The sequence below is a fragment of the Colobus angolensis genome, unplaced genomic scaffold (genome assembly GCF_000951035.1).
Source record: "Colobus angolensis palliatus isolate OR3802 unplaced genomic scaffold, Cang.pa_1.0 Scaffold196, whole genome shotgun sequence".
Classification (NCBI taxonomy): domain Eukaryota; kingdom Metazoa; phylum Chordata; class Mammalia; order Primates; family Cercopithecidae; genus Colobus; species Colobus angolensis.
In genome coordinates, this window is record NW_012115110.1 from 6,638,700 (window position 1) to 6,664,287 (window position 25,588).

General features: G+C 41.2%; 1 protein-coding gene across 1 annotated transcript in view; it reads right to left on the reverse strand.

The window, feature by feature from the left end:
- The window catches only part of SEMA5A (sema domain, seven thrombospondin repeats (type 1 and type 1-like), transmembrane domain (TM) and short cytoplasmic domain, (semaphorin) 5A), a 539,042-nt gene that overhangs the window by 150,999 nt on the left and 362,455 nt on the right, over positions 1–25,588 (reverse strand). The window contains exon 11 of the mRNA XM_011940969.1: positions 24,191–24,395. Coding sequence (XP_011796359.1) covers positions 24,191–24,395 — 205 coding nt within the window. The remainder of the gene's footprint in view (positions 1–24,190; positions 24,396–25,588) is intronic.

Sequence of the window (25,588 nt, forward strand, 5' to 3'; positions counted from 1 at the left end):
GATGATGGGACCTCTCCTTCCCTGTCACCCACAGCTCACCTAGTTCTCATCCACCCGCTCCTGCCATCCCTGCCACTCCTGAGGCTTCCTCTACACCTCTGTCACCTGCCTCTCCCCAGCACACTCATGCTGCTCTCCTCACTCCATCTAGAGTCAGGCTCAGGGCATGCACTTGGTGGCCCCACGCTCCTGCCTCCACCTTCGCCTGTGCCTCTCTGTGCTCTGGCATCGGCCACCAGGAAGCACTTGCAGCCCAAGAGCCTGTGATTGTGGCATACCCTGGACATGCAGCTCCTGTGCCTGAGGTGACAAATGACAACGTTATTTTCTTTCAGTGGCAGAAAGACGGAGACTGCCCTATAAAAGAGACATCCCCCAAAAACCCATAGATTTCTATTTGACATTGGAGGACAATAGCAGGACCCTGGTGGATCTTGCAAAGCTATTTGTATTTGGTTGCTGTTTTTACTTTACAACATTTACCATAGTTTTAGTTACTAACTTACTTGTTTTGTGGTTTTTACACTTGATCTTAGGCTCCACGGGGACAAGAACTATGCCAGTTGTGTCCTGTGATGTACGTGTAGTGGCTGCTATTAGGGCTGGTAGAGATCAGATGTTTCATAAATATATGCTGGTGAAAGACTGAACAAATTAGTGAGGGAAGGAAGTGTGGTCAGCCTGGAATGAGAATGTCATTATTACTCCCATATTTACTAAAGAGTGCTGATTCATATTTTTCCCATTATGATCTCTAGCGGGAGTTACGATATAAGGGAGTGTGAAGGTGAAACGATAAACATGAATTTCACCAGTATGGAAAGATTTCAACCCAAGATGTCATAAACTAAATATAAATGAATAATTGGTTTCCTCCAAGAAAATATTAACTGTGAAAATTTGCCACAAGAAATAAAGCGACACAAACCTTCTATATATCTGAAATGTAACACTCCAATCAAAGTTATTTGCATGAAAAAAAGTGCCAGAAAGATACAAAATCTTCTTAATCATTCTTTAACATTCAGAGATCAACAAGTTAAAAAAAAAAACAGGCATTTCCTGTCCATTGCAGCTCCCCTTCCCAAGGAGGGAGGAAAATGTGATGCGGGGCTGCAGAATCAGTGCTGACCAGAGGATGCTCCGAATGAACATTGTTTCGGTGCAAACTCTCACACTAACTGCCGTTTTGTGAAAATGTCCCCTACTCATTATGCCATGGACACAAATCTGAGTGTCACGTATTTATAGTTTCTCTCTCAAATAGAAAACTACAGATACTCATCATGAAAGGGACAGAGCTGCTTCAAGACTTTAAATATCCATTAATGCTGATATAGCTATTATTCAAAAGACACAAATACTTGTAATTACATGAAAATATCATTAAATATTATACTTCACTACATATTTGTCTCATCTTAGTAGAAGAGTAGGGATGTTACATTCTAGGATTACCAGATTAAATATAGGCTGCCCATTTCAATTTGAATTTCAGATAAACATGAATAATTTTTTAGTATTAGTATGCGCTATTCAATATTATTCATGATTTATCTGAAATTCAAATTTGAGTGGGCAGCCTGTATTTATATTGGCTATACATGGCAGCCCTATGACATCACATCTCCTTTGATTGTCTTGGCAAGTTAGTGAAGATATATTGAATATATGTAGCAACATATTCCTACTTTATAGGTGAAGATATTGAATCTTAGAGAACAGAACTGATACATATATTCTATGAACTGGTTAGACATGAAATGCCTTTTCACTTCAATGTTGATGAATGAAATAAATGATTATAACAATGAACTCTACAGTGAACATTAATTATAAGGCTATTACTGAGGATACAGACTGAAATAGAAGAAGAGGTAGTTGTGCTTTGATTGCATTCTTCTATGCGCTCTTCTAGAAGTCACAGAACTTAACCAACTGGAGGGCAATGAAAAGAAAGTCAGTATTCTAATGAATGCTGAAGAAAGCTCAATATCATTGATCATCAGAGAAATACAAATCAAAACTAAAACAAGATGCCATCTCATGCCAGTCAGAATGATGATTATTAAAAAGTCCAGAAACAACAGATGCTGGTGAGGCTGTGGAGAAATGGCAATGCTTTTACACTGCTGGTGAAAATGTAAATTAGTTCAACTATTGTGGAAGACAGTATGATGATTCTTCAAGGATCTAGAACCAGAAATACCATTTGACCCAGCAATCCCATTAGTGGGTATATACTCAAAGGAATATAAATCATTCTGCTATAAAGTCACATGCACACATATGTTTATTGCAGCACTATTTATAATAGCAAAGATGTGGAATCAACCCAAATGTCCAACAATGATAGACTGGGTAAAGAAAATGTGGCACATATACACCATGGAATACTATGCAGCCATAAAAAGCAATAAGATTATGTCCTCTGCAGGGACATGGATGAAGCTGGAAGATATCATCCTCAGCAAACTAAAACAGGAACAGAAAACCAAACACTGTATGTTCTCACTCTTAAGTGGGAGTTGAACATTGAGAACACATGGACACAGAGAGGGGAACAACACACACCAGCACCTGTTGGGGGAAGGGGAGAAAGGGGACAGAACTTAGAAGACAGGTCAATAGGTGCAGCAAACCACCATGGCACACGTACACATATTTAACAAACCTGCACATTCTGCATATGTATCCTGTTTTGTTGTCGTTGTTTTCAAGAAGACATAAAGAAAAAAAGTTAGCATTCTCCTCCATTAGAAGCCTTTGTCTGCCATCCATCTCAAGGACAAGCAGAGGCACATCTGTGTCAGAAGATAACGTGTTCTTCTGGCCTCAATGACCCCCTCCCTCCATACATACAAGGTGGACTCGGGCATCCTTGGGCAAACAGTGAAGGACCTTCTTGCTCCCTTAAACCATCTGTTTAAAGAGAGTAACATGCAAAGAAAAGTTTAAATAACTATAGATGAGTAGAAGTTACGTGTACACTTAAATGTTGGTATTTCTGAGAATAAGATAAAAGGATGACTGCCTAAAGAAACAAGGACCATGGAACATGCTGTCACCAGACCAGCTCTCGAACAAGCAAAGGGCTTCAGTGGCATGCCTGCCAACGAGAAGAAGAGAACCCTCCTCGCCACAGATCATTACACTGTAGGTCTAAACAATTCTTCACACACACACACACACACACACACACACACACACACACACACACATACACACATACACACACACACACACACACACATATATTTATTTATTTATTTTTTATGTTATTTTTTGCTGGTGACCAATGCAGTCAAAGACGACCAGGAGTAAATCTGATGGCAGTTAGAAAATGCAGAGGTAAAACTGGATTACCATAATGACAGAGATGGTCTCTTCAACCTCTACAATCTGAGTCATTAGGAAAATGACCAAAAGCAAAAGAAAAGGTTGTAAACGAAAATAGTTTACAAAGGTAAAGTTTGCACATTGTCACACAAAACAGTGATAAATTCCATTTGAAACATGACTACTGGGGAAGCAATATTTCCACAATGTTTATCAAAAGACAGGAGTGTAACTTGAAAGGGACAAAAACAAATTACCCTCGAAGAATTCCGGCCACAAGAAATGACCCATGAAACACAGAATCTTGTATTCTCAATCCCCATCCCACAGGAAAACGTGCTCATGTCCTGGAACAAATGAGTTACTAAGTACGCTGTGGGAAGAGCAACTGGAAAGATATATGTGTTTTTTAGCGGGGCATATTTTTTTTTAACGGGAGTTGGAATGAAATAGTGTTCTTAGAGTAGAGTGTGGCAGTAAACAAAGCTGCCAGGACAAATGGCTAATGCATTTCATGGGAACACAGTGACCTGAACGTGGGACGTGGGGAAGCAGTAACAGTGATTAGGATCCCCACAAAACTCTCAAGCACTGAGGTTTAGGAGGTAGGAACCAAAAAGGTTTTCTAGACCAGCACTGTCCAATGGAGATATATCAGAGTCCACAAAAGTAATTTAAATTTTTTCTAGATGCCACATTTAAAATGGAAAAAAAGGAAACAGGTGAATAAATTTTCATTATATATTTTACTTAACCCAATGTTTCCAAAAATTATAATATGTGATATATCATATGTAATCAATATAAAATACTCGGATTTTTTATATGAAGTGAAATCCAATTGTATTTTATACTTATAGTCCATTTCAATTCATACTAACCACATGTCAGCTGGCCAGGGACACATTTCAGGAGGTTGTGGCTAACGTACGGGACTGCCTGAGGATGTACAGGGGTGTCCTCGTGCTGCTCTGGAGAGCCAGGGACTCCTGGCTACATGCAAACAAGAGACAAGTCCAAACCCACAACATCATGAGCTTCAGTTTTCTGCATTTCACATATTGAACCTTGCCCTATTTTTCAAATATAGAGGTCCTTCTATATAAGTGTTTAAAAATCTCTGCACCAGGCCAATTGCCTCCTCTTTCAAGTAAGATGATGAAGGTTCATCAAGGTGAAGTGACAGCTCGCAGCTACATGGCCAGTGAATGTGGCTATGAGAATGGAAGCTGGTCTCTAACTCCTTACCTGGACACCAGCTATCACTCGCTGGCACACAGCTTACAGGCAGCGGCACATGCCCTGTGGGAGTGAATGTCATTATTGGTGTTCATTTCAGAAACTTACTGATGGACAGAAAGTAATTACGACCATTAGAGAAGGTTATTTCTGTTTTTCTTCTGTTTGCTTTGTAGAGTTTTCTATCTACCTAGAGGTCAAGCTAGTTCCTACTTTTCTTTGGAGTGTAGCTTCTGTGTCACTTTTATGAATAACCCTGACTGACCTCCCAAGCAGAAACACTGTGGTCAACATGATTTTCCATCATCCAGGGCCTGAATAATCCACATAGCAAAGCCAGTGCAAATCTCAAGGGAAATCAGATAAATTTATTCCTGAATTAAGCTAACAAGGAAACACAAGCACAGGTATACAGCATGATGTTCAAACAAACAAGTGTATGTGTGTATATGTATATATACATATATATGTATATATATACACCATCTTTTCTTCATTAATGTAAGAAATGCAGTTGATTTCCTTAATCCAGCAAGATACATTCTTGGGGAGACTATGAGTGGCCCTACTGATTTTGGGCATCTCTAAATTTCAATCTTCTTTCATCATTATATTTTCCAAGTTAAACTTTCAGTCAAAGATGTGATGGATGTTAAGGTTGGAAGGTGCCTAAAACAATATTTTAAATTGTGCAGTTGAGAAAAACAAGATCCAGAAATGTTAACTGATTTCCAAAGGTCAGACTACTGGGCCAGAGTTTAGGTCTTGTTCATACGGATCAAGAGCTGGTTTCTGAATTTTTGAAGGTATTTTTGTTTCAAAAGTATAAAAAGAGAGATATGCAATCCCTATAAAGGTGCCTCAGTAATAGCAGGGATTGTGAGTTCCTAAAAATCAGGTGAACTGATACAACAGCATATTAAATAGTAGTTGTTATTCCAGGAAAAGATGCGGCTGTGATTTATAGACATGTGTTTATCTTATCATACCATTGACTACACAGAAAACTAGTGTCCAAGGGATGCCAAGTCCAGGGCAGATGTGACTTCTCTATCAGGCTTCAAGCTCCCATTTCTGTGAGCTCATGAAGCAAACAGGGGAACAAACTGATTAAAAACAAAAACAAAAACAAAAAAAACCTTCTATTGCTGTTTCATTTTTTAAAAAAAGAATTTAGATAACAAAGGATTTGTTTAAATCTTAAAATTGACAATAAAAATAAGCCCCTTAAATCGCTATTTGCTATAAATAATGTAGACTCTCATGTGCGTAATTCAATTATCAGTGGTTAAAAATTAACCATATTTTTGGCTCTGGGGGAAAATAGCTGCTATTTTTTAACTTTCAATGCTCAAGTAGCTAACATGAATTTTATGGTTTGAACAAGATTCAGTTTTACATCTTCAGAGTACTGGTCAATTTAAATGAACACAAATGTAATGATCTCTCATTTGTAAGGCAAATATGCTTTATACTAAGATAGAGACTGCTATGAGCTGAACTGTGTCCACCCAAAATTCATATGTTTAAGTCCTGGCCTTCAGGACCTCAAATGTGACTGAGTGATTTAAGGTAAAATGCAATCATGAGTGTAGGCCCTCATCCAATATGAGCAATGTCCTTTTAAAAAGATAAGGTTAGGATACAGGCACAAAAGAAAGACCATGGAAGGACAAAGAGAGAAGGTGGCCCTCTGCAAGCCAAGAGGAGAGGCCTCAGGAGAAACTGAACCTCCTGATGGCTTGATCTTGCACTTCCAGCCTCCAGGGCTGAGAAATAAATTTCTGTTGTTTAAGCTGCCCAGTCTATCTATGGTACTTTGTTATAGCAGTCCCAGCAATATTGTATTATAGAACAATTATAAATTATTTATATAATATATTTATAATATAAATATTTATGTAATTTATATAATTATAAACATACATAATATAAATATGTCAAGAGTATGAAGTAGAAATTATAGGTTTTGGCATCCAGATAAACTGTTAAGAGCAATTTAAAAGCTAGATTATAAATATTTTTCTGCTTTCCTCTAAAATATTGTGATTCAAATTCTAATATGGAAGCATTATAAATTATACATTAGATTCTATCTTTTTAACCTTGTATTATAACCTTGTACTCATATTATGAATAGCCTACTATTTTTAAATGTTTTCCTTTATTTCATGTAACCACCTATAAATGTAGTTCTCATCTAGAAAAGTGGCATGGAATGACATGGGACATGTAACATTTTGCAAAATTAATGCATTTTGATAAACATTATGTAATAATTCATATGGTTGGTGCTACTACTCAAAGCCTTTATGCTAATGCCTCTGGTGATCTTTAGGGGGAATTCAGAGAGAACTAAATGAGCACTTAAGAATGAACTTTCAAGTACCTAAAGAAAAGGTCTCTGATTATAATGAATTTCTTATTGAGGGATTTCTAGAATTTTAGCTCCATCAACATTTGAAAATTTTACAGAAATAAATCTTTTGAAGGAAGAAAGTAAAATGGGAAACAAGGAAGGATGGAGAGAGGAGGGAAAGGAAACAGTGAATCCAATATAACATTTACCATCACAATGAGTAAAAGTAGCGTGCAATTGTCCATACTTGTGTAAGATTAGCTAGCCTTCCATCATCATTAATGCACGAACAATGAAAAACTTTAATGCTTAAATAGTATTTACAAGAAAGTCCCTGTGTCTCACGTGTATAATGGCTTAAATCCTGATACACCTGAGAACACTGAGCAATGAAAAAAGACTCAAAGAAGTTATTTTTGTCCCAACAACAGCAGCCTGAAGCACTTCCAAAACAGAAGATAAATATATATTTTCTCTAAGGTGCAATAAAAAACTAAAGGGTAGAATTGTAATATATCTGACATATATAAAAATTCTTATTTTGTATGAAAAGAAAAACAGTCATACCTACAAAGGAAGGGAAAGGAGTTGAGGAAAATGTGATATAAAAATAGATTATTGCAAAGCATTGGATGGTTAAATCCATTATCTGGATTCCATTCTCATTTCATTAATTCTGTAACTTTTGTTATAGTTTAAGGTATTTTTTAAATTATTCAGCCTTCAGTGTGCTGAATACAATAAAGAAATTAAACCTGTGAGGAAGACAAGCGGTACCCCTGACAATGGTCACTTGTGACAAGACTGGAGATTTATGTGGACATGGAGTCCACTGACCTGGGAAGCTAAATGAGTTTATTTCCAGTTGTGCATTTGGATTCTATTTGATTCTCTGCCACTATATCCAAGAGGCATTTCTAGTGTTTGGCTCTTTGACCCAGAGTCACTGCAGAGTAAAAGAAAAGCTTTTGTATTTGTGTGTGTTACCGTATCAAGCATTATCAGGGAGGTAATGATGAAATACCCGCTTCCACTCACTGGGCAGCTCGTCACCATGGCAACAGATCATTATATAAAGTTCATCAATTCAGCTGGTCATTATCCCAAAGCAGCAGACAGCTAATATGTTAAGGAAAGTTCTTTCTCTTAACTTGTAAATGAGCAACTGAATTAAATTGGTCTTGGCAGTGGGAGCTCAATATTACATTTATACAGAAAAGGAGAATTCAAAGAAGGAAAAAAAGGTCTTCTTGGCTAGTGAATACTTGAAAAGGAGAATTTAATTCACTCAGTTATCAGATTCAACTAATGGCTTATTTTTTCCTTGAAAAGGATAGCCAGTCAGTTTAAACTTTCCTGGTCATAAATTAAAAGCAAAATTTTAAAATCACAAAGTATTATTATTTTAAATCATATCCTCATAGCCTGACCCTCTGCGTGTAAGTTCTGGAGAGCTGGCACTAAGGAATGCAGCCTGCCTTGTTCACTGTGACCCTGTGGGTTTCCAGAACAAAGCCCGGCACATAGTAGGTGTTCAAGCAGAGACATGTTCAGTGTGTGGCCTCTGGGGCACAATGGCCCAGGTTAAACTCCAGACTCCCACAATTACAGGCTGTGTGACCAAGCGCAGATCACTGATATCTCTGTTGTCTTCTCCCCGGTGCCCAGCTCACAGGGTCGGGGGCCACTAAGTGAGTTTATCCGTATGTTTGCTTGGATGGCACCTGGCACACAGGACACATTGTATAAGAGTTTGCTGTTATTCTTTTCTTGTTAATGTTTAGCCTGTAAATGGTAAGTCCTATTCAAGTTTTGTCTAAAATCAGCAAGATCCCTGCTTCACCACTACTCACTGCACATATGCCAGGGGGAGAAATGACATCTCTTTTACAGCCGCTTTGGCTGCCTTGCTGAACAAAACCTCAAAAGCTCCTTGCAGGACCCTAAATCATAAGCCCGCGCTTATAGGAAATTTACCACTGCGTTTCCTGTGAATAAAAACCATATTACTTTTAAAACAAGAGTGCAATTAATAGAGTCCTCTGGGTATGCTTTCTAAACTCTCATCTAACCCACAGCTTAAATGTAACTCCAATCATTCTGTTAAGGAAGCAATTCAAGTTTCTAAAAGGAAATTACTTGCCTTAGATTTATTGTATCTAAATTACAAAACAACCACCCAGTTGGTAAGGTTGGCAGCCCTTCTCTGACAGTCACCAGGCAGGCATCCAGAGTCTAAATTACCCTCTAGCCCCCAGTGGTGAAATTTATACTGTGTCTGGTCCCATTAGTTGTCAATTGAGATGGTTGAGAAAAATCTATGCTAAGCACTTTTGCACTTTTGAAACATTAATTCCAAAGGAAAAAAGAGAGCTCTCTTACTCAGTGGAATAAGAAAATTATTTTGTCATTTTTCTCAGTGGCTACATTACACCAATTACGACTAGTGCCTGATGTTCCAAGTTGTTTGTTAGCTCGTTATGAGCTTTCTTTAGGCACTGTCTTCTCCATTTCTGTGGTTTCAAATAAAACCTGAGGCTGCCATTACTGACCTCAACCTTCCTCTCTGGCTTCAAAGAAGGCTTTCCAACCAACTCTCAGGCGTATGCATGCAGCTAGAACTCAGTATACCCCAAACTGGAAACTCAATGTCTCCCCTTTGTATAAAATCTGTCCGTGCACCTGAAATCCCGAATCCACTGGCTAGGATGACATATTCAATCTGACTATCCTACTATTCAGTTTCATCTCCTCTCTCTTCACCCACAGCTGCAGCTCATTTCAATGTCTCCCTCTTTCCAGAACACCCCAGTTTCTAGAGCTGCATGCTTTGCATATTCTGTGCCCTCTCCACCAGGCAGCCATCTCCCCATCCCCTAAGAGCCAGCTCCCAGGTCTCTGCTCCAGGTGGAGCGGGGGCCTTTTCTCACCTCCCAGCCCAGCTCAGTGCTCCCAAAGTCTGTGTGCTCATAGAAGGTATTCTTCCTTCAACTAAGACAGTGCATTGAGTCAAACCAAAGAATAAATGTCTGTCTTTTATGGGACATAAGCTTTCCTTGGTGTGATGTGCTGAGCCTTATCCTTATTCATGACACCTTCATGCTCTCAGGATACAGTAGGCTGTCAGTTGAGGCTTAGTGAATGAACATACGAGGATTTCACAATCCTAGAATCATGCCTCAGAAGTCAATCTTTAAGCTCAAGGTGGAAATATGTCTTTCAATTTTCCTGGTTGTTGTCAAGAAATAGCAGAATAACCATGTTAAAAAGTTCTATAGGTGTCCGGAGCACACAGGTCACTCCTAACTTTCTATGCACCCCTCTCACTGACCACTCCACTGAAAGTTGCCCAAGAGGTGAGAAGCTGAAGTGAGGTGGGGTGGGGTAGGGATCTGAAAAGGAAGGTGTGACGGGAGAAGAGCCCTAAGTACAACAGAGTGGTTCCCAAGCTTTATGACTAGAGAAGCTACTCGGGGAGATGGCTGAGATGGACCTTCCAGGTGCAACCCCTGAGACCGTGATTTGGGAGGTCTGCAGTGGGCCTGGGGACCATCGTCAATCATTAACAAACATTCTAGGTGTCTCTAACTCAAAGCATCTAGGATGATCCTTTGACCAACAATAAGGGACTGTTTTTAGTCCACATCACCAGATGCCAAGAGGGAGGTCACTGATGAAGGAGTTTTGAGTCTTGACTATTCTTTAACTTCCAGAAGCCCTTATGTAAAGTGCTAATCATGGTGCCAAGAACAAGGGAAGCACTTTCTGTGTCTTTGTCATTGTTACCATGTGGGTGAGGGGGAGGAGGATGCCATGGCCAAGGGCCTCCCTCCATCACGGAAGCTCTTCTTTCTATATATTAAAACTGCTACAGGAAAAACCAATGGGCAGGGATACTACCTTCAACCTGTGAGTGACAGGGGCTGGATGGACACTGCTTCCAACTTAATGAGTGATAAACAGTGTGATTCTTGCTTGACAGATGCAAAATCTGAGGTTCGCAGAGGCTACATTATTTTCTGACAGCACTCAGCTTACAAGAGGTGGAGGGAATATTTGACTCAAATGCACCTGGAACAAAGGCTTAAATGTTCCTCCAGGCCATGTTGCTGTGGCTTGATCCTTTTCTAAGTACTTTATTCATGTATTAATCTCATCCTTGTTCTAAAATCCTAGTGCATTAACCATCACCCAAAGAGTTACATTTAACACACACTTGAGTCATTCCTTAATGACATCACAAGACTCAGGCCCCTCTACCAAAACTGGAACCTCCTTGAAGTTAAGGATGAAGCATTTGAGTTACAAAAGATGAAAAAATCCTGGGAGTCTAATGTACAACAAGGAGACTAGAGCTAACAATGCTGTATGGTACACTTGAAATTTGCCAAGAGAGTAGATTTTAAGTGTCCTTACCACAAGAAAAAAGCAAGCAAGCAAGCAAGCAAAAAAGAAAGAAACAAACAAACAAACAAAGAGAAAAAGAAAAAGGTAACTGTGTGACCTGATGGGTATGTTAATTAGCTTGACTGTGGTGATGATTTCACAATGTGTTCACATATTGAATCCAGTTGCAGACCTCAAATATATACACTTTGTATTTTTTTAAAACCCTTAATAACCACCTCTTAAGTTTCTCTTATATCTTGAACCTCACATAGTAAGTAATGCGTCCTCTCTCCATGCTTATTTATTAGTCATGGAGTAATACATATATAATGAGTTTGGCTTTGTTTAGATAGTTGGATGATAGCCACGGCATGTAAACGTGTTGAGCTGACTGTGTCGCACCCTTGTTTAGTACTTACTAGCTGGACTTTCCCTCTAGGAGCAGAACTGTGTAATGTTCATGTGATGCAAAAGACACACCCGACCAGGCTGGGCTTGCTCACCTGACATTCTTCTATTGTTTTCCATCTGCCCTTGAATAAATAAAACCCTGGCATAGCCAGAGGCTCTCCCACTCTCCTCTCCCTTCTACACATAGAGCAGCTTCGGTGTGGCCTCTGACCAGGACTGACTATTCCTTCAGCTGCTTCATGACAAGGAGGGGCCTCCAGGCTGCTCAGGTCTGTGGTGGGCCACTCAAATAACACTGCCCTCATGATAATTACTGACTCAGAACTACCAATGATTTGCCCTAGGACACAAGTACTCATTATTTCATTTGCTCATTGGGTGAATATTTATTAAGAGCTTATTTGGGTCATATTCTAGCTTAGCTGCTCTTGTTGCAAAAATATCAACTTCCAAAGGTTTTCTGATGTTTGGACACTGGGCTCAATGTCCACTGATTTCTTTCGCCTGAGGGAAAGTGTTACTTGCAGGGAATTATTTTCACCTGTCAGTGTTCTGTCTGGGAGGCGTGAGCCACAGTGAATGGTGCATATGAATTAACAAGTCAGGAGTGACAATGCCTTCCTTTTTCTAGCCTAAGTATGAACAGCGTCTGTGCATTCTGAGGGCTTTCAAATGCTTCGGTGTCCTACTTCCCATGTCCAGCCTGCTATGGTGGAGGAACCTCAGTTGTGTGCATGAACATGGATGACTTATTTGCAAGAAATGTGGAATGAAAAATCAATGTAAAACTTGGATACACAATACAGTTCTTCACTTTTGGGAACTTACTTTGAAGTAAATACTCATGCATGTCACTAGTACTTTGTGCCATACTCCACTCCCCAACATGTACATGTTATAGGAACCTACTCTTAGATGTAAATAGCTTAACTCTACATTAAAAAATAAAAGACAGGGCATGCATACTGAAATAGGCTGAATGTTTGTGGCCCCACCACTACCCCCAGATTTAGAGGTTGAAATCCTAACTCCCAATGCGATGTTATTTGGAGGTGGGGGGCTTTGGGAAGTGATTAGGTCATGAGGGTGGAGCCCTCATCAATGAGATTGGTGCCCTTGTAAAATAGGTCTCAGGGCCCTGACTTGTCTCTTTCCCCTGTGAGGACACAGGGAGAAGGTGGCTACTTATAAACCAGAAAAGGGTCCTCATGAGAACCCAAGCATGCTGGCATCCTGATTTCATAGCTTCTCATCCCCCAGCACTATGAGAAATACATTTCTGTTGTTTCTAAACCACCCAGTCTACAGTAGTTTTTTATAGCGGCCAGTACTAAGACAAGTATATAATACAGGAGATCCCTTCGTTCACCAACAGTCCTACTGGGGAATTTCCAGCCATCCTTTGGGTGGTGCCCTGCACAGAGTTTGACCTGAAGCCTACACCCTCCTCCTTCCTCACCCCAAGACCTACATATTGGTTGGGTCAAGAGAGCTGAGAGAAGAAGGGGCTTCATATGGGAGAGGGGTTGGAATTCCTCTGCTATCCTCCTGAAAGAAACAGAAAAAGTGAAAGCAAAGCGGTGAGAGTGAAAAACTAGAAAGATAGCGAAAAGATGCCTGCACCCCCATCAGTCCTTCCTTGTGAACACAGGTCCTCCCATAATGTTTTCAACTCACACAATTCTGTCCTTTTTTTTCTTTTAAAACACAATCTGGGGAAGGGGTTCAGTTGGTGTTTGATAGTGAGAGAAATTCATTCACCCTGACCATCGACAGGATTTGGTGAGCATAAGCCCAGGGATTGGTAACAGAAATGATGGGGAGGGCTGTGGACTTTGAAATTGAGAGTCTGAAATATGAAAGCAAACAGCAAACATCTGGAGGGCAGGAAAGGCCCAGCTGGCAGCTGAGGGGCAAGAGTGACATGTTTTCTTAAATGTCGATTTAGAGAAAAATGGTTTTAAACTGGGACTCACGGTTGAAACGACAAGCTGAAAGATTCAGCCACTAAACATGCCCCACACTAATGATGCAGAGTCCAGGGCCTCCAGCTCTCTGGCTTCCACTGACTCTCCAGTGAGGCTCCCCAAATCTTTTCATGGATGCAGATTTACTTACGATCTATGAGGAATCCCAGCCCAGTTCTTACTGGGCAGCAGGAAAATTATGAGTCTTAACCATTTCACTGCTTTCCTTAACTGGGATGTAGGTGGCTGAGATGCATTCTGGTCCCAATACTAGCTATATGTCCTCTAACCAACCACACAGGCTGTGGCAAGGGTTCCAGTTAGACAGCAGGAGTCAGAAGACTTGGGGGACAAGAGGTCGGTGCCTGGAGATGGGGCGGAAGGAGCGGGCACCAACTCACAGGGCACAGGAATGGCTCTGATTTTGAGATGGGGATATGTCCTGGGACGCAGGACAAAGCTCAGACACAAGAGCAAAGAATTGTTCAGTTGAGATGTCAAAGGCCAGGTCACTCAAACTGCATGAAAGGCTCAGAGCTGAGCCAGGACAAAAATGAGGTAGCACTGACCCTGGGCCCCTGAGCTCCTGGCAGGCCCTGACTCCAGGCCGGAAAAACTCCAGAATCCAGGGAACTAGAAGTGCAGGTTAAGCGACCCCAGCAGTAAGTGTTAGAAGGTTCCAAAGACAAGCTGCCAGGTGAATCACCACAGGTCAGCAACCCCATAAAGCCCCAGACACCTGGCTATTGTCCAATCCATGCACAGAGAAATGAATGCTGCCTAGAGATATTAAAAACGCCAACACTGTGTAATCAATATGATTTCTAATTGAAGGAAAATTAGAGTTTAACTCAAAGAGCAGCAGCTCCTTGTGACGACTGCCATTTAAAGACAATTTACCAAGGACAAATCAAGGCATTTGTGGTTGAAACTAATTTTTTCACTATGAATCAGTGTTCTTCTGTTAAGGACAAGGTCAGATTTTTTAAATTAATCAAATGATCATATTATTGAGGGCCTAAATGAAGTTTCTACCCTGATAATTAATCTTAGCGATCACTTCAATACTAAAAATAATTTTTTAACTAAAATCCCTTAATCATACTTGGGTATTCAAAAAATTAATTACTAAATTTTTATCATGGTCACAAATACATGAAAATTGAAGCCTACAAAAACCTCTAAACTGTTCTGGGGGTGTGGAAATCAAATTCCACCTGGCAAAACTGAAGATCACTTTAAAGGATTTTTTGCTAATTTCAGACAACAACGCTCAATATTTTAGTAACACAGGAGAATAATTCTTAACATATTTTCTGGTTACAAGAAAGACATCTTCAGTTTCTTGAGCAAACTTTCCTTTCCTTTATCTAAATTTTAATTCCTCAAAGAAGCATACTATGTATTTAACCAGATTCATTATATGCAGTTGAAACACAGTGGTCAGAGTAAAAGTAGGTAGCAAGAAATGCCCTTCTAAACAATGCTTTAATCTCAAAATGGTTTAAACCTTGCAAACATAGCTGAGCTTTCACAGCCTTCAAAATGCAGAATCTAGTGATAAGTGTTTCTCTTGGTCAGAAACTTATGAAACGTGTGTTGATTGCTCTTAAATGGGAAAACAAAATCAAAAGCTCTTTACCGCTGTTCATATTGTTCCTGTTTTGGGATTAGTCAAAATAACGAAATGGAGCTGGTGAAGACCTGAAGAAAGGATGAACGCACACAGGGACAGATGGCTCACTGCTTTCCAATAACTCATTCATTCAGCATTTATTTTGCACTTATTATAGTCAGACAATTCCCAACACGGAAAGTTGTTTTCTTCACACTGTTTTTTGTTTGTTTGTTTGTTTTGTTGTTGTTGTTGTTTTGGTCTAAAATAACTGGCTACATAATTATAATTTCAGACATTCTCAACTTTAGGAGCATCTTTAGTCCATTCAGAGTGCTATAATAAAATATTATAGATTGGGGTGTGGGGTTATCAACAACAGAGATTTATATCTCATAGTTCTAAAGCCTGGGAGGTCCAAGATCAGGGTGCCTGCAGATTTGATGTCTGGTCACAGCCAGTTCCTCAGAGATGGCATCTTCCTTCTGTGTCTCACGTGGTGGAAGAAGTGAGGGCTCTTTTTGGGATCTCTTCTATTATAGCACTAATCCTCTTCATGAGAAATCCATCCTCATGACCTAATCACCTCCTAAAGGCTCCACCTCCAGATACCCTCACATTGGGGATTAGGTTTCAACTTATCTTCAATCTGGAGGGACACAAGCACTGGGACCATTGCAAGAGGTCTGGTTAATGACAGGCTACTTTGATTCTTCAAACAAGGTCTCATTAACACATTGCATGTCCTCAGCTTCTCTCAGGAAATGTGGATCTGACGAGTAGGACATGATCGTGTAGGAAAAGCATTGCCCCTAGGGACACAGCTCAAAACATCATTCCTTTCTTAACATTATGAAAACATAACATTATGGAACTCCACAGCATCCTTTGGTAAGAATTCTGTTGAAACACCAGAAAATACCACACTTAAGAAACATAGTGTTGGACTTCTCTAGGTTCAAAAAGGAAAGACAGATGAAAATACTATAAACCAATAAATAATGGAGCAGATTTTTAGGCTGTTTTGAAACAACCAAAATGAAAGTAATTCTGATGTTGACATCTCTGCAAGCGACAAATACTGTTTTCCCCATGCCTGGGACAAGTATGCAGTTAGACTTGGGCATTGTCAGTAATTGCACCACTGTAAATTACAGCTTACTGCAGACATCCTGGTGTAAGGAAATGTTCTAAGTGTTAATTTGCTGGGAGATTTGAGGCATTTGTTTCCACTAATGACTTCCAGGTGGGAAGTGCGATATTGACAGTTGCACCTTATTTCCTACTCCCAACCCTCTCTTACTCCCAGATATGTGAAATATCTTCCTTCTGTTCCTCAAGGTATCTCGGTACCCTCATCTTTTCTGCAAAGGCTTTTTTGAAAAGATGTGGTTAGGTACCTTTTCTTCCAGTCACTCTGCTGTGTAACAACTCCTGGAGGAAAGTTCGTCTGTAACACCATTGTTACCGCTATTTTATCACGCATTGGAGGATGCGCCCATTCCTTCCATGTCCTTCAGAATGCACTGCTGTCTGTTTTAGAATTTAATTACAGAGGTCAAGGCCTAAATGTGCTTAGTAATGGCTGGTCATCATTGCCAGGAAGGGGCATCTATACAAGTTAACAAGGATGACAGGATGTGCTTAGATCGAGAATAAAAACATCAGACACTCAAAATCAAGGCAGAAAAAAAAATCCTGTAAGGAATTTGACTTCTGTGATTAGCTGTGGTTCCACTTTGCACCAGTAAATACAGCCCAAGCAACCTCACTCCTTCAGAAAGTCTCTGTTACCGTGTCCTTCATGTTAGACTACATGATAATAGGAAGCTTTACTCTGCAGACCTTTGAAGGGGTAAGAGACGACAGCTCTGTGGTGATCTGAGCCTGGAGTCAGAGGTCTCCCTGAGCAAAGATTCCATTTGTTAACACATCACAGCAGAATCAAAGTATTCCAGATTTTACGGTTCTAAGAAGAATTTTGTTTTCTGATTTCACAGCTTAGAGAATGACTATGGTGGGCCAGGTGACAGCAATTTTATATACTATTCTAATACTCAGCAGCAAGTGGAGGTGTGGCAGAGTTCTAAAATTCTGCTCTCTGCATCTCCAAAGGAATTGCAAAGGTCATCAGGTTCCTATGTGTTTGTGGAGGGTCAGGTTACTCCCAAGCAGTGGATACTCTTCTCTTGCAGGATTCCTTAAATCCTCTCAGTGGCCCTTGAATAACTGGGTGTCAGAGACGCAGCACACCCTGGGACAGAGATGCAGTCACCTCACTGCCTGTGTTTCTGCCTCCAGTGAGGCACATGTTTATGCCCCCAGTTAGGAAATGAACACACATCCCGTTGGCAGTACAAATAAAGGGAAGAAGGAAAGTGCAGAGATGGCTAGAGGGGTGCAAGCAGAGATGGCGGTGGCCTTTACACATTTAACGCTGACAGGCAGGGGTTTCGTGTGCTCGCTCACTTGGTTTCAGTTAGTAGGAAATTATCCTTTGAATGCCATAAATATATGGCATCTTCCTCTTGTCCTTCTCTTCTACATTCCAGAATTTTTCTTTTTCATTTAGACATTTGCTCATGGAGCATTTGTGAAAATGGAAAATAACTCCGCTTGGTGGAAGCACTTCAGCCAGGTTTGGATAACTAGATGTAGAGCAAACAACCAATGTAATGACTCATGCAGCACCAACCAGAAGAACAATTTTTCCCTTTAAATAGGACGAGCCCTCGTAATTGTAGTCCTAGCTGTTTGCTCCAAGGAAATCCATTTTACATTTAATTTTAAACTTTCGAAATTAAAATCTATTTAGAGGGTTTTTGGGGGGTGAGACTAAGAGGTGGTATCTGTAAGATAGAGGGCATCTAATAGACCTCCTACCATAGGCAGATTCCTGAAACAGTCCCTACCATTCCCAACCCCTAGTGTTCATGTTCTGTGTAGTCCTCTCTGGTGAATATTGACCAGACCTATGAATATGACAGTGTGTCACTCCTGTGATTAGATCACATGACATGGCAACAGTGAAGGAATCCTGCAGATAAAAGTTAGATTACAAATAAATTAATTTTCAGTTAATCAAAAGCTGGATCATCTTGGATGAGCCTGAGTTAATCCCTAAAGGGCCTCTCTGAGAAGACAGGCTCTCCTTGCCAGTTGCATAGAGTAAGTGGCCACGTTGAAGAAGGATATGGGTGGAAAGCTGCAGGTGGTCTTAGGATGTGAAAGTAAACTCTGCCAAGAGCCAGGAAAAACCTACGGCCCTCTGTCAACACCATGAGGTAATAAACTTTGTTTATTAACTGAATAAGCTTGGAAGCTGACTCCTCGCTAGTCAAGCCTTCAGATGAGACTGCAGCCCAAGCTGGCATCCTGATTGCAGCCCAGGTTCTACGTCTGTATCTCGGAAGATTGGGGATGGGATTGATAGAAACACTGCTCTGAGGTCCGGAAGGGATGCGATTGTGAGCACGTGGAGATGGAGAGGTGAGACTGGAAACATTTACAGATGCATTTCCCCATGACAGGTGCAAAACTGGCTGCTGACACCCACAGGTAAAGTGCCCGTACCAATCCCCCATGGTCCTCCATTCTGCTGTCTCCCCCAACCCCCTGCCCCACCTCACTCCCAGCCTTAGAGTCACTCATCTATTAAGAAGTTGTCTAGATGTGTATAGATTTCCTCAACTCGCTCCAATCTCTCTCCACCCCAACTTCCCATGAAAAACAGCAAAACTTCCAACTTTAATGGACCTGTTTGTCTCCCCACATTGCACGTTTCTTCTTAACACTGAAAGCCCTGCCTCCTCCATCCCATCTTCCTGTTTCATTTTTTCATATTTAACATTTAATGTAACTGCTTGTTTTATTGCTTCTGCCCCCCTCCAAAATATACGCTTCCTGAGATCAGGATATCTGTCTATCTTGTCCATTGCTGAACCCTCTCCAGTGAATTTTGGCACAAAAACTCCAGTGTCTTCTTTTTCAGGAAAGGACACCAGAAGTATCAACTGTCCAAACCAAAAACATCAGGAGTCATTCTTTTCTCTTTTTTTTAAATTTTTTGAGACGGAGTCTCGCTCTGTCGCCCAGGCTGGAGTGTAGTGGCACGATCTCGGCTCACTGCAAGCTCTGCTTCCTGGGTTCCCGCCATTCTCCTGCCTCAGCCTCCCGAGTAGCTGGGACTACAGGCGCCCGCCACCATGCCTGGCTAATTTTTTGTATTTTTTAGTAGAGACGGGGTTTCACCATATTAGCCAGGATGGCTTGATCTCCTGACCTCGTGATCCGTCCACCTCGGCCTCCCAAAGTGTTGGGATTACAGGTGTGAGCCATCGCGCCCAGCCAGGAGTCATTCTTAATTGCAACCATTCTCCCACTCCTCCAAAACACCTGCTGCGTCTGTCAGTTTCTCTTCAAGAAATTAACCAAGAGCAGCAATTCTCAAACTGATAGGTGTTCCATTATCACTCCTACAAGAAGACTTCTCACATGTTTTTCCTGATTGTCCCCTCACTCAAGAAATTTTACTACACATATTCTGTACTGTATATTTGCTTGTATAGTGCATGTCTATTTGAACAAAAATAATATTTTTTGTCCCCCTAAGAAGTAATGCTTGCTTCCTTGAGGGTGACACCTGCCTATCTTCAGGCTGAGCCTGCTATGCTCACCTCCTCCTACGCCACCTTGATGACTGCAATAGCCTTGACCCCAGCCTATTTTCCCTCACTCAATTACAATGCAATGACATCTAGAATGCCTGCTTATTTTGATATAATGGCAGATCCTGTAGCAATACAGTCCTGTTAGTATAGAAAGAAATTTTACCCCAAATTTTACCCTCCTTCTACCCTTTCTGTTACCCTCTGATTCATTCTCCAGGATTTATAGATAGTAATCTTTGAAAACATGCCTCATATCATGTAACTTCTTTTCTTTACAGAACTTTCAGTAATTATAGTTCTGCTTAGATTAAAATCTGAAATTTTAAACATAGCTAGAAGGCACATGTTTGTTAGCTATCCCTGCCTGCATCTGGAGCCCTGAAACTCTACAGGGTTGAATGAACTCCAGGCATTGTTGGATCCCTTACTGTGGTTGCCTAGAAAACAGAGCGAAGGATTCAAGGATTTGGTGCTAATGCATTATTGGCGGTGCAATCCCAGGGCTGTGCGGTGAGGGAAAGGAATATGGAGCAGGAAAGAGCAGGGAGTGATGCTACATGATTTGTTACCAAGGTGCTCTTCCTTTATGATGAAACAGAAAGGGACATCTGCTTGGCTACATGAGGAGCCTGCCCTTGGACAGTCGCCTGGAGGTGAAAATGGAAGGGGAATTCACCAGTTGCATTTTGCTCATATCCCACATCCCTCTGGGTGAGGCTTGCTTCACGAGAGTTCATCCTCCTGCCCTTCTGGGCTGCAGCTACCAGCTCCTCCAGCACCTGCTTGAGAAGCCATATCCCACTCCCAGAAGAAGGGGATCTCATCCAAGCCCAGGTGTAGCAAGAGCGCCACAGACGCCTGACCACCAGCTCCTCAGCATCACCTGGAAGAACCTCCTGGTCCTGCGCAGGAATCTGTCAGCCATGGTGGTAGCTGAAGCAGAGCATATGGCTGAGGGTTCAGGGTCAAGTAAGGCTGAAAGAACTTGCTGTTGAACTCATGACCTGACCAACCAACAGTCCTTCTGTTATCTGAGCTCCTTATGCTCTACTGCACCCAGAGTCTTGGTTCAGGTGACACCTTATTGCTTCTTCCTCAGGTAGTAAAATGAGTCCCCAACACCTCACTCACCCTCTTTCCACAATGTCTTTCCTGAGATTTTTGTTCTGATTTGCTTCTTCGGCTAGCAGCCAAGGTTTTCTGTTTTTGAAGTAGGAATCACAGATACATTATCCCTAAATTTTCCATGTACCTTTATTTTTGATGGAAAGATTACCCTAGAATAACATTCTTGAGTCGCATTTATTTTCCTCTAATGTGTGCATATATTGTTCTACTTGAAATCTGGTATTGAGGGTTCCCCTATTTGGTTTTCCTTTCTTTCTCAAACTTTCTCACATCATTTGGCTGAATTTAGCCCGTAATTAGTCTTATTTTGTGTTTGCAAAAGAGATTTTTGGTTTTCTGTTCCTTGAGATTTTCATTTTTGAGAGTGTCTGCCTTTCTTTTATTCTTCGGTGAGTATAATATGCTCAATTCACATTTTCTTTTTCTCAGAATTTTGTATAATCATGTTTCACAGATTTATACAGCTACAGACTATCCTGAGATCATGTGACTTCTTTTCATTTTTGGTTACTTTTATTTCCTCCTCAATACCTAAATAATTATTTCTGTCTTCTTGGAATTCAAAAACTTACAAGGCTAGTGTTCATTTATTCTGAACTAATATTGCGCAAATACAGTGTGTTTTGAAATTTGCAGACTCAATTCTTCCTTTATTTCAGGGTAATTTTCTTCAATAGTGTCTTTGGGCATGAGTTTTTAGGTCCACAGACAGGGTTCTTTGGTTCAGAGACACCAATCACTCTGTGTGTTCCACGGTTTTGTGGGTCCTTCATATTTAAAACCTTATCTTTTATTTCTACATGTTCCATCTTAATCACTGAAAACATTTACTCTCTGTTTAAGCTTTAGGTGTGTTTTTGTTTCCATGAAGTTTCTAGTTTAACTGTTACTCTTGTAGTAGAATAGAGCATCATTTTGATCTTCTATTTATTCCCCCATCTCTGTGAACTTCCTTTTCATCTCATTTTGTCTCTTTCATCATTTCAACTCTGGGTACTTACTTTATTTACATTGCTCTCCCTTTTTTTCCAAGCAAAGTAACTTTGTGGCACATGTCCTTTTGCTCCTGCTGGGATGCCTTCTATTCCATCTGCTTTTCTGTAGACTGAAGTGACAGGACAGGGATGCAGAGAAGGAAGCTCAGCTCAGGCTGCCTCTTTGTTGAAGGTCTTCAGCCTTCATTTTTTTCCCCCCTTTTTGAGACAGCATCTTACTCTGCTGCCCAGGCTGGAGTACAATGGTGCAATCCTAGCTCATTGCAGCCTCAAATTCCTAGGCTCAAGCAATCCTCCCAAATCAGCCTCCAGAGTAGCTGGGTGCACCACCATACCTGCCTAATTTTAAAAATGTTTGTAGATGTGCAGTGCCACTATGTTGCCCATGCAGGTCTCAAACTTCTAGCCTAAAGTGATCCTTCTGCTTTGGCCTCCCAAAGTGCTGGGATTACAGGTGTGAGCCACCGTGCCCAGATCTATTTTTTGAGATTTCTATAAATATTTCATTTCAGAAACAATCCTGTCTGCAGTCTCATAAACAAGAAGACAGTGCAATGGTAATTCCTTCTTTTCTCTTAAAACAAATGAAAATCAACGAAATTCTTTCCTTTTCCTCCCATCCCCTCCAGATAACTCATCAATCCTCCACTTCCCTTCCCTGAAAAGCTTCTAGAAGAGATGCCCTGAGCAGCTGCTTCCATCTGACTTCAGCCAGTGCTCCTCCTCCTCTCCACTTCCTCCTCTTCCCACAAACTGGCCCTGAGAGGTAGCTGTGGCTTCCATCTGCCCACCCAGTAGTCACATCTGTCCTTACCTTACCTGACCACTCAGTGGCATTGCCTGCCAACAGCCAGTCCCACATCTGGCTCATTGATTGTTTCCCTTATGGGTGCAGGGCTGGCCCCACCTGCTCAGTCCCTGCTCAGCTTCATCATCACTTCCTAGCGGAGATCGATGCTGACTAGCAAATGCAGGAGCTTGCTGGGCACCCAGGGCCACAGCCCTCTTTGCGTGTCTGCTGTGTCTGCTCGCCATCACCTCCCTGGCGTCTTACTGACTGGTCTGTTTAGTATCTGCTGTCCCCACTAGAACGTAAGGTTCAGCAGGGCAGGTGATGCCTGTGTGTTCACCAGTTTACTTCCCAGTGCTTCAAATGAACTCCATAAATAGTAAAGGTTCAGTACATAGTAGCAACTTCATGGGGAAAAAAAAAAACAAAAAAAAAACAACTAACTGGTAAATATGTGGTAAATATGTAATTTGGAATTGAGAAGTTCTTTCAACAAAAATATATACTATTGTCAGCAACAAAAACAGTAATTGTGCTCCATGAGAAATGACAATTATACAGAACACTGGACAAAGAATGGAGAGGGCAGACTCCACCATGAGATGGCTCTGTCTGGGGACCTGAAGGCAGGAAAGAGAGGGACAAGTCCACAGAGCTGAGCCAGGTCCCTAAGGCTGGCCTCACACACTCAGAGCTATCTGTGTAATAAACTGACATGGAACATGCTTTCTACACTCTAGTTTCTTTGGAAACTGAAGAGATCTAATTGTTAATTGTAATTTGAAAGTATCGCTGCCTATATTTGCTGTAAATGTTCCATTATTTATGCCCCAAAACATATTCTTTGAACAGTGCCATGCACCACCATCCACGCAAATATTTTGCTGAAGGCACTGTTTTTGAACAAATGAGAAATCACCATGACAATCCCAAGATAATATTTCACCCAGCAATGTCTTCCAACAAAGCATACCTTTGTCTTAAATTATCCAAATTCAAATGGTCTTGCCAAGAAGACTTATTTTATGAATATGTGAGGAATAATAGCAAAGAAACAAGCCATTGTCTTTCCAATTAAAGTTATGACTAATGTAGTGAAAATAAATTGAGATTTCCAAAGAGAGGCACAGAGGCTGAGGAAGATAAGTGAGCATCACGGGTTTTGCTGGTTGCAGAAAGAGACAGCAGACGTAAAGCTTGAAATTGAAATTGCATGTTTAGAATCTGAATCTAAAACACAAAATCAGAAGATAGTAGAAAACGCCTCAGAGGAGGGCAGAGCTCCTACCTGTGGCCAAATAGATGATGTGGACGAGCGCTTCTCTGCCCTGCACCACGTCGACCGCCACGTGGGAAAAGCGGCTATTGTCCTCCATGAAGGAGGGCACTGTGGTCACCGGCTGCACCACCTCATGCATCAGAATGAACTTCTGAGCATCCTGCAGATTTCTCTCGGTCAGGTTCACGTACAGGCCCTGGTCCACGGTGCCACACTGCAAGGGAAGACAGGCCGGGTTACCAGAGCCAGCAGCCTGGACACCCACAGCTGGCTGTGGCCATCCTAGCTGGAGAGTCACTTGGAAATCAAGTAAGCCACAATCCATGATTGAAGTATGCAAACATGTCTGCTTCTCCATTCTTCCTGCAGGCCCTATCCTTAGCATCCTTTTCATGTTAGATTTGAACTCATATCTTGGGAGTCTCCCAACATCCTCATAAATGAACTGATCAGAAGTTAAAAAAAAAAATTAAAGTGGGAGTGATTGCTAACTTTAAACAGTAGATGCATAGAAACTCCTCTTCTGTCGAGTCACTTGAAAGTTGTGTGGCTAAACACACACTATTATATCTGTCTAATAAATCAGGCAGCAAATTGAAAATGCAACAATCAAGACTCTCATACAGATGTATTACTTTTTCTACTGTAGCAGGGGGTCTGTAAGCAAGACACAGATTTCAAGGTGATAGCATTAGGTCATTCTAATCTGTAAAGCAGAACAGCGTTCACATGGGCGACAAAAATACTGTGCTCGCCTTATTGCTTTGAGCTTGTATTTCAAATTAGAAGAAATTATTTAAAAAGGTTTAGAGTCCAGGAATATGGAAAAGAGCGTGGCAAATTTATAAGAAGAATGGGAAATGAGGAGGTAAGGGAAATGAGGAAGGAAAGGAGAGGAGTGGGGAGAAGAGAGTAGAAAGGAATAAAGAAGGAAGAAGGAAGGAAAGGTATTTCAGATAGAGCAAGCATCATGGAGATGAATCTGGGGATATACAAGGGGAAAATCAGCCCTGTACAATGCTGGGAAATAAATTCAGAGCTGTGTGGTGGGGAGGCTGGCAGGTGTTATATAAGACTGTTTCTGGCAAGGATGAGGTAAAAAGAGGGATAGAAAGGAAAGCACAGCTTTATTAGGGCCAAGCTCAGAATCAGAAAACTGCTACCAACCTTTCTCATGTCTTTCATAAACTTTAACTCCTGGTACAAATGGTGACTGATCCCCAGTAGAACTTCACATAAGTAAGTTTGAGGGAAAAGAATTTCCAGGCCCATGCCACCTGAAACTACTGAGACGGAGTCACCCAGGCTGGAGTACAGTGGCCCGATCTCAGCTCACTGCAAGCTCCGCCTCCCAGGTTCATTCTCCTGCCTCAGCCTCCCGAGTAGCTGGGACTACAGGCGCCCGCC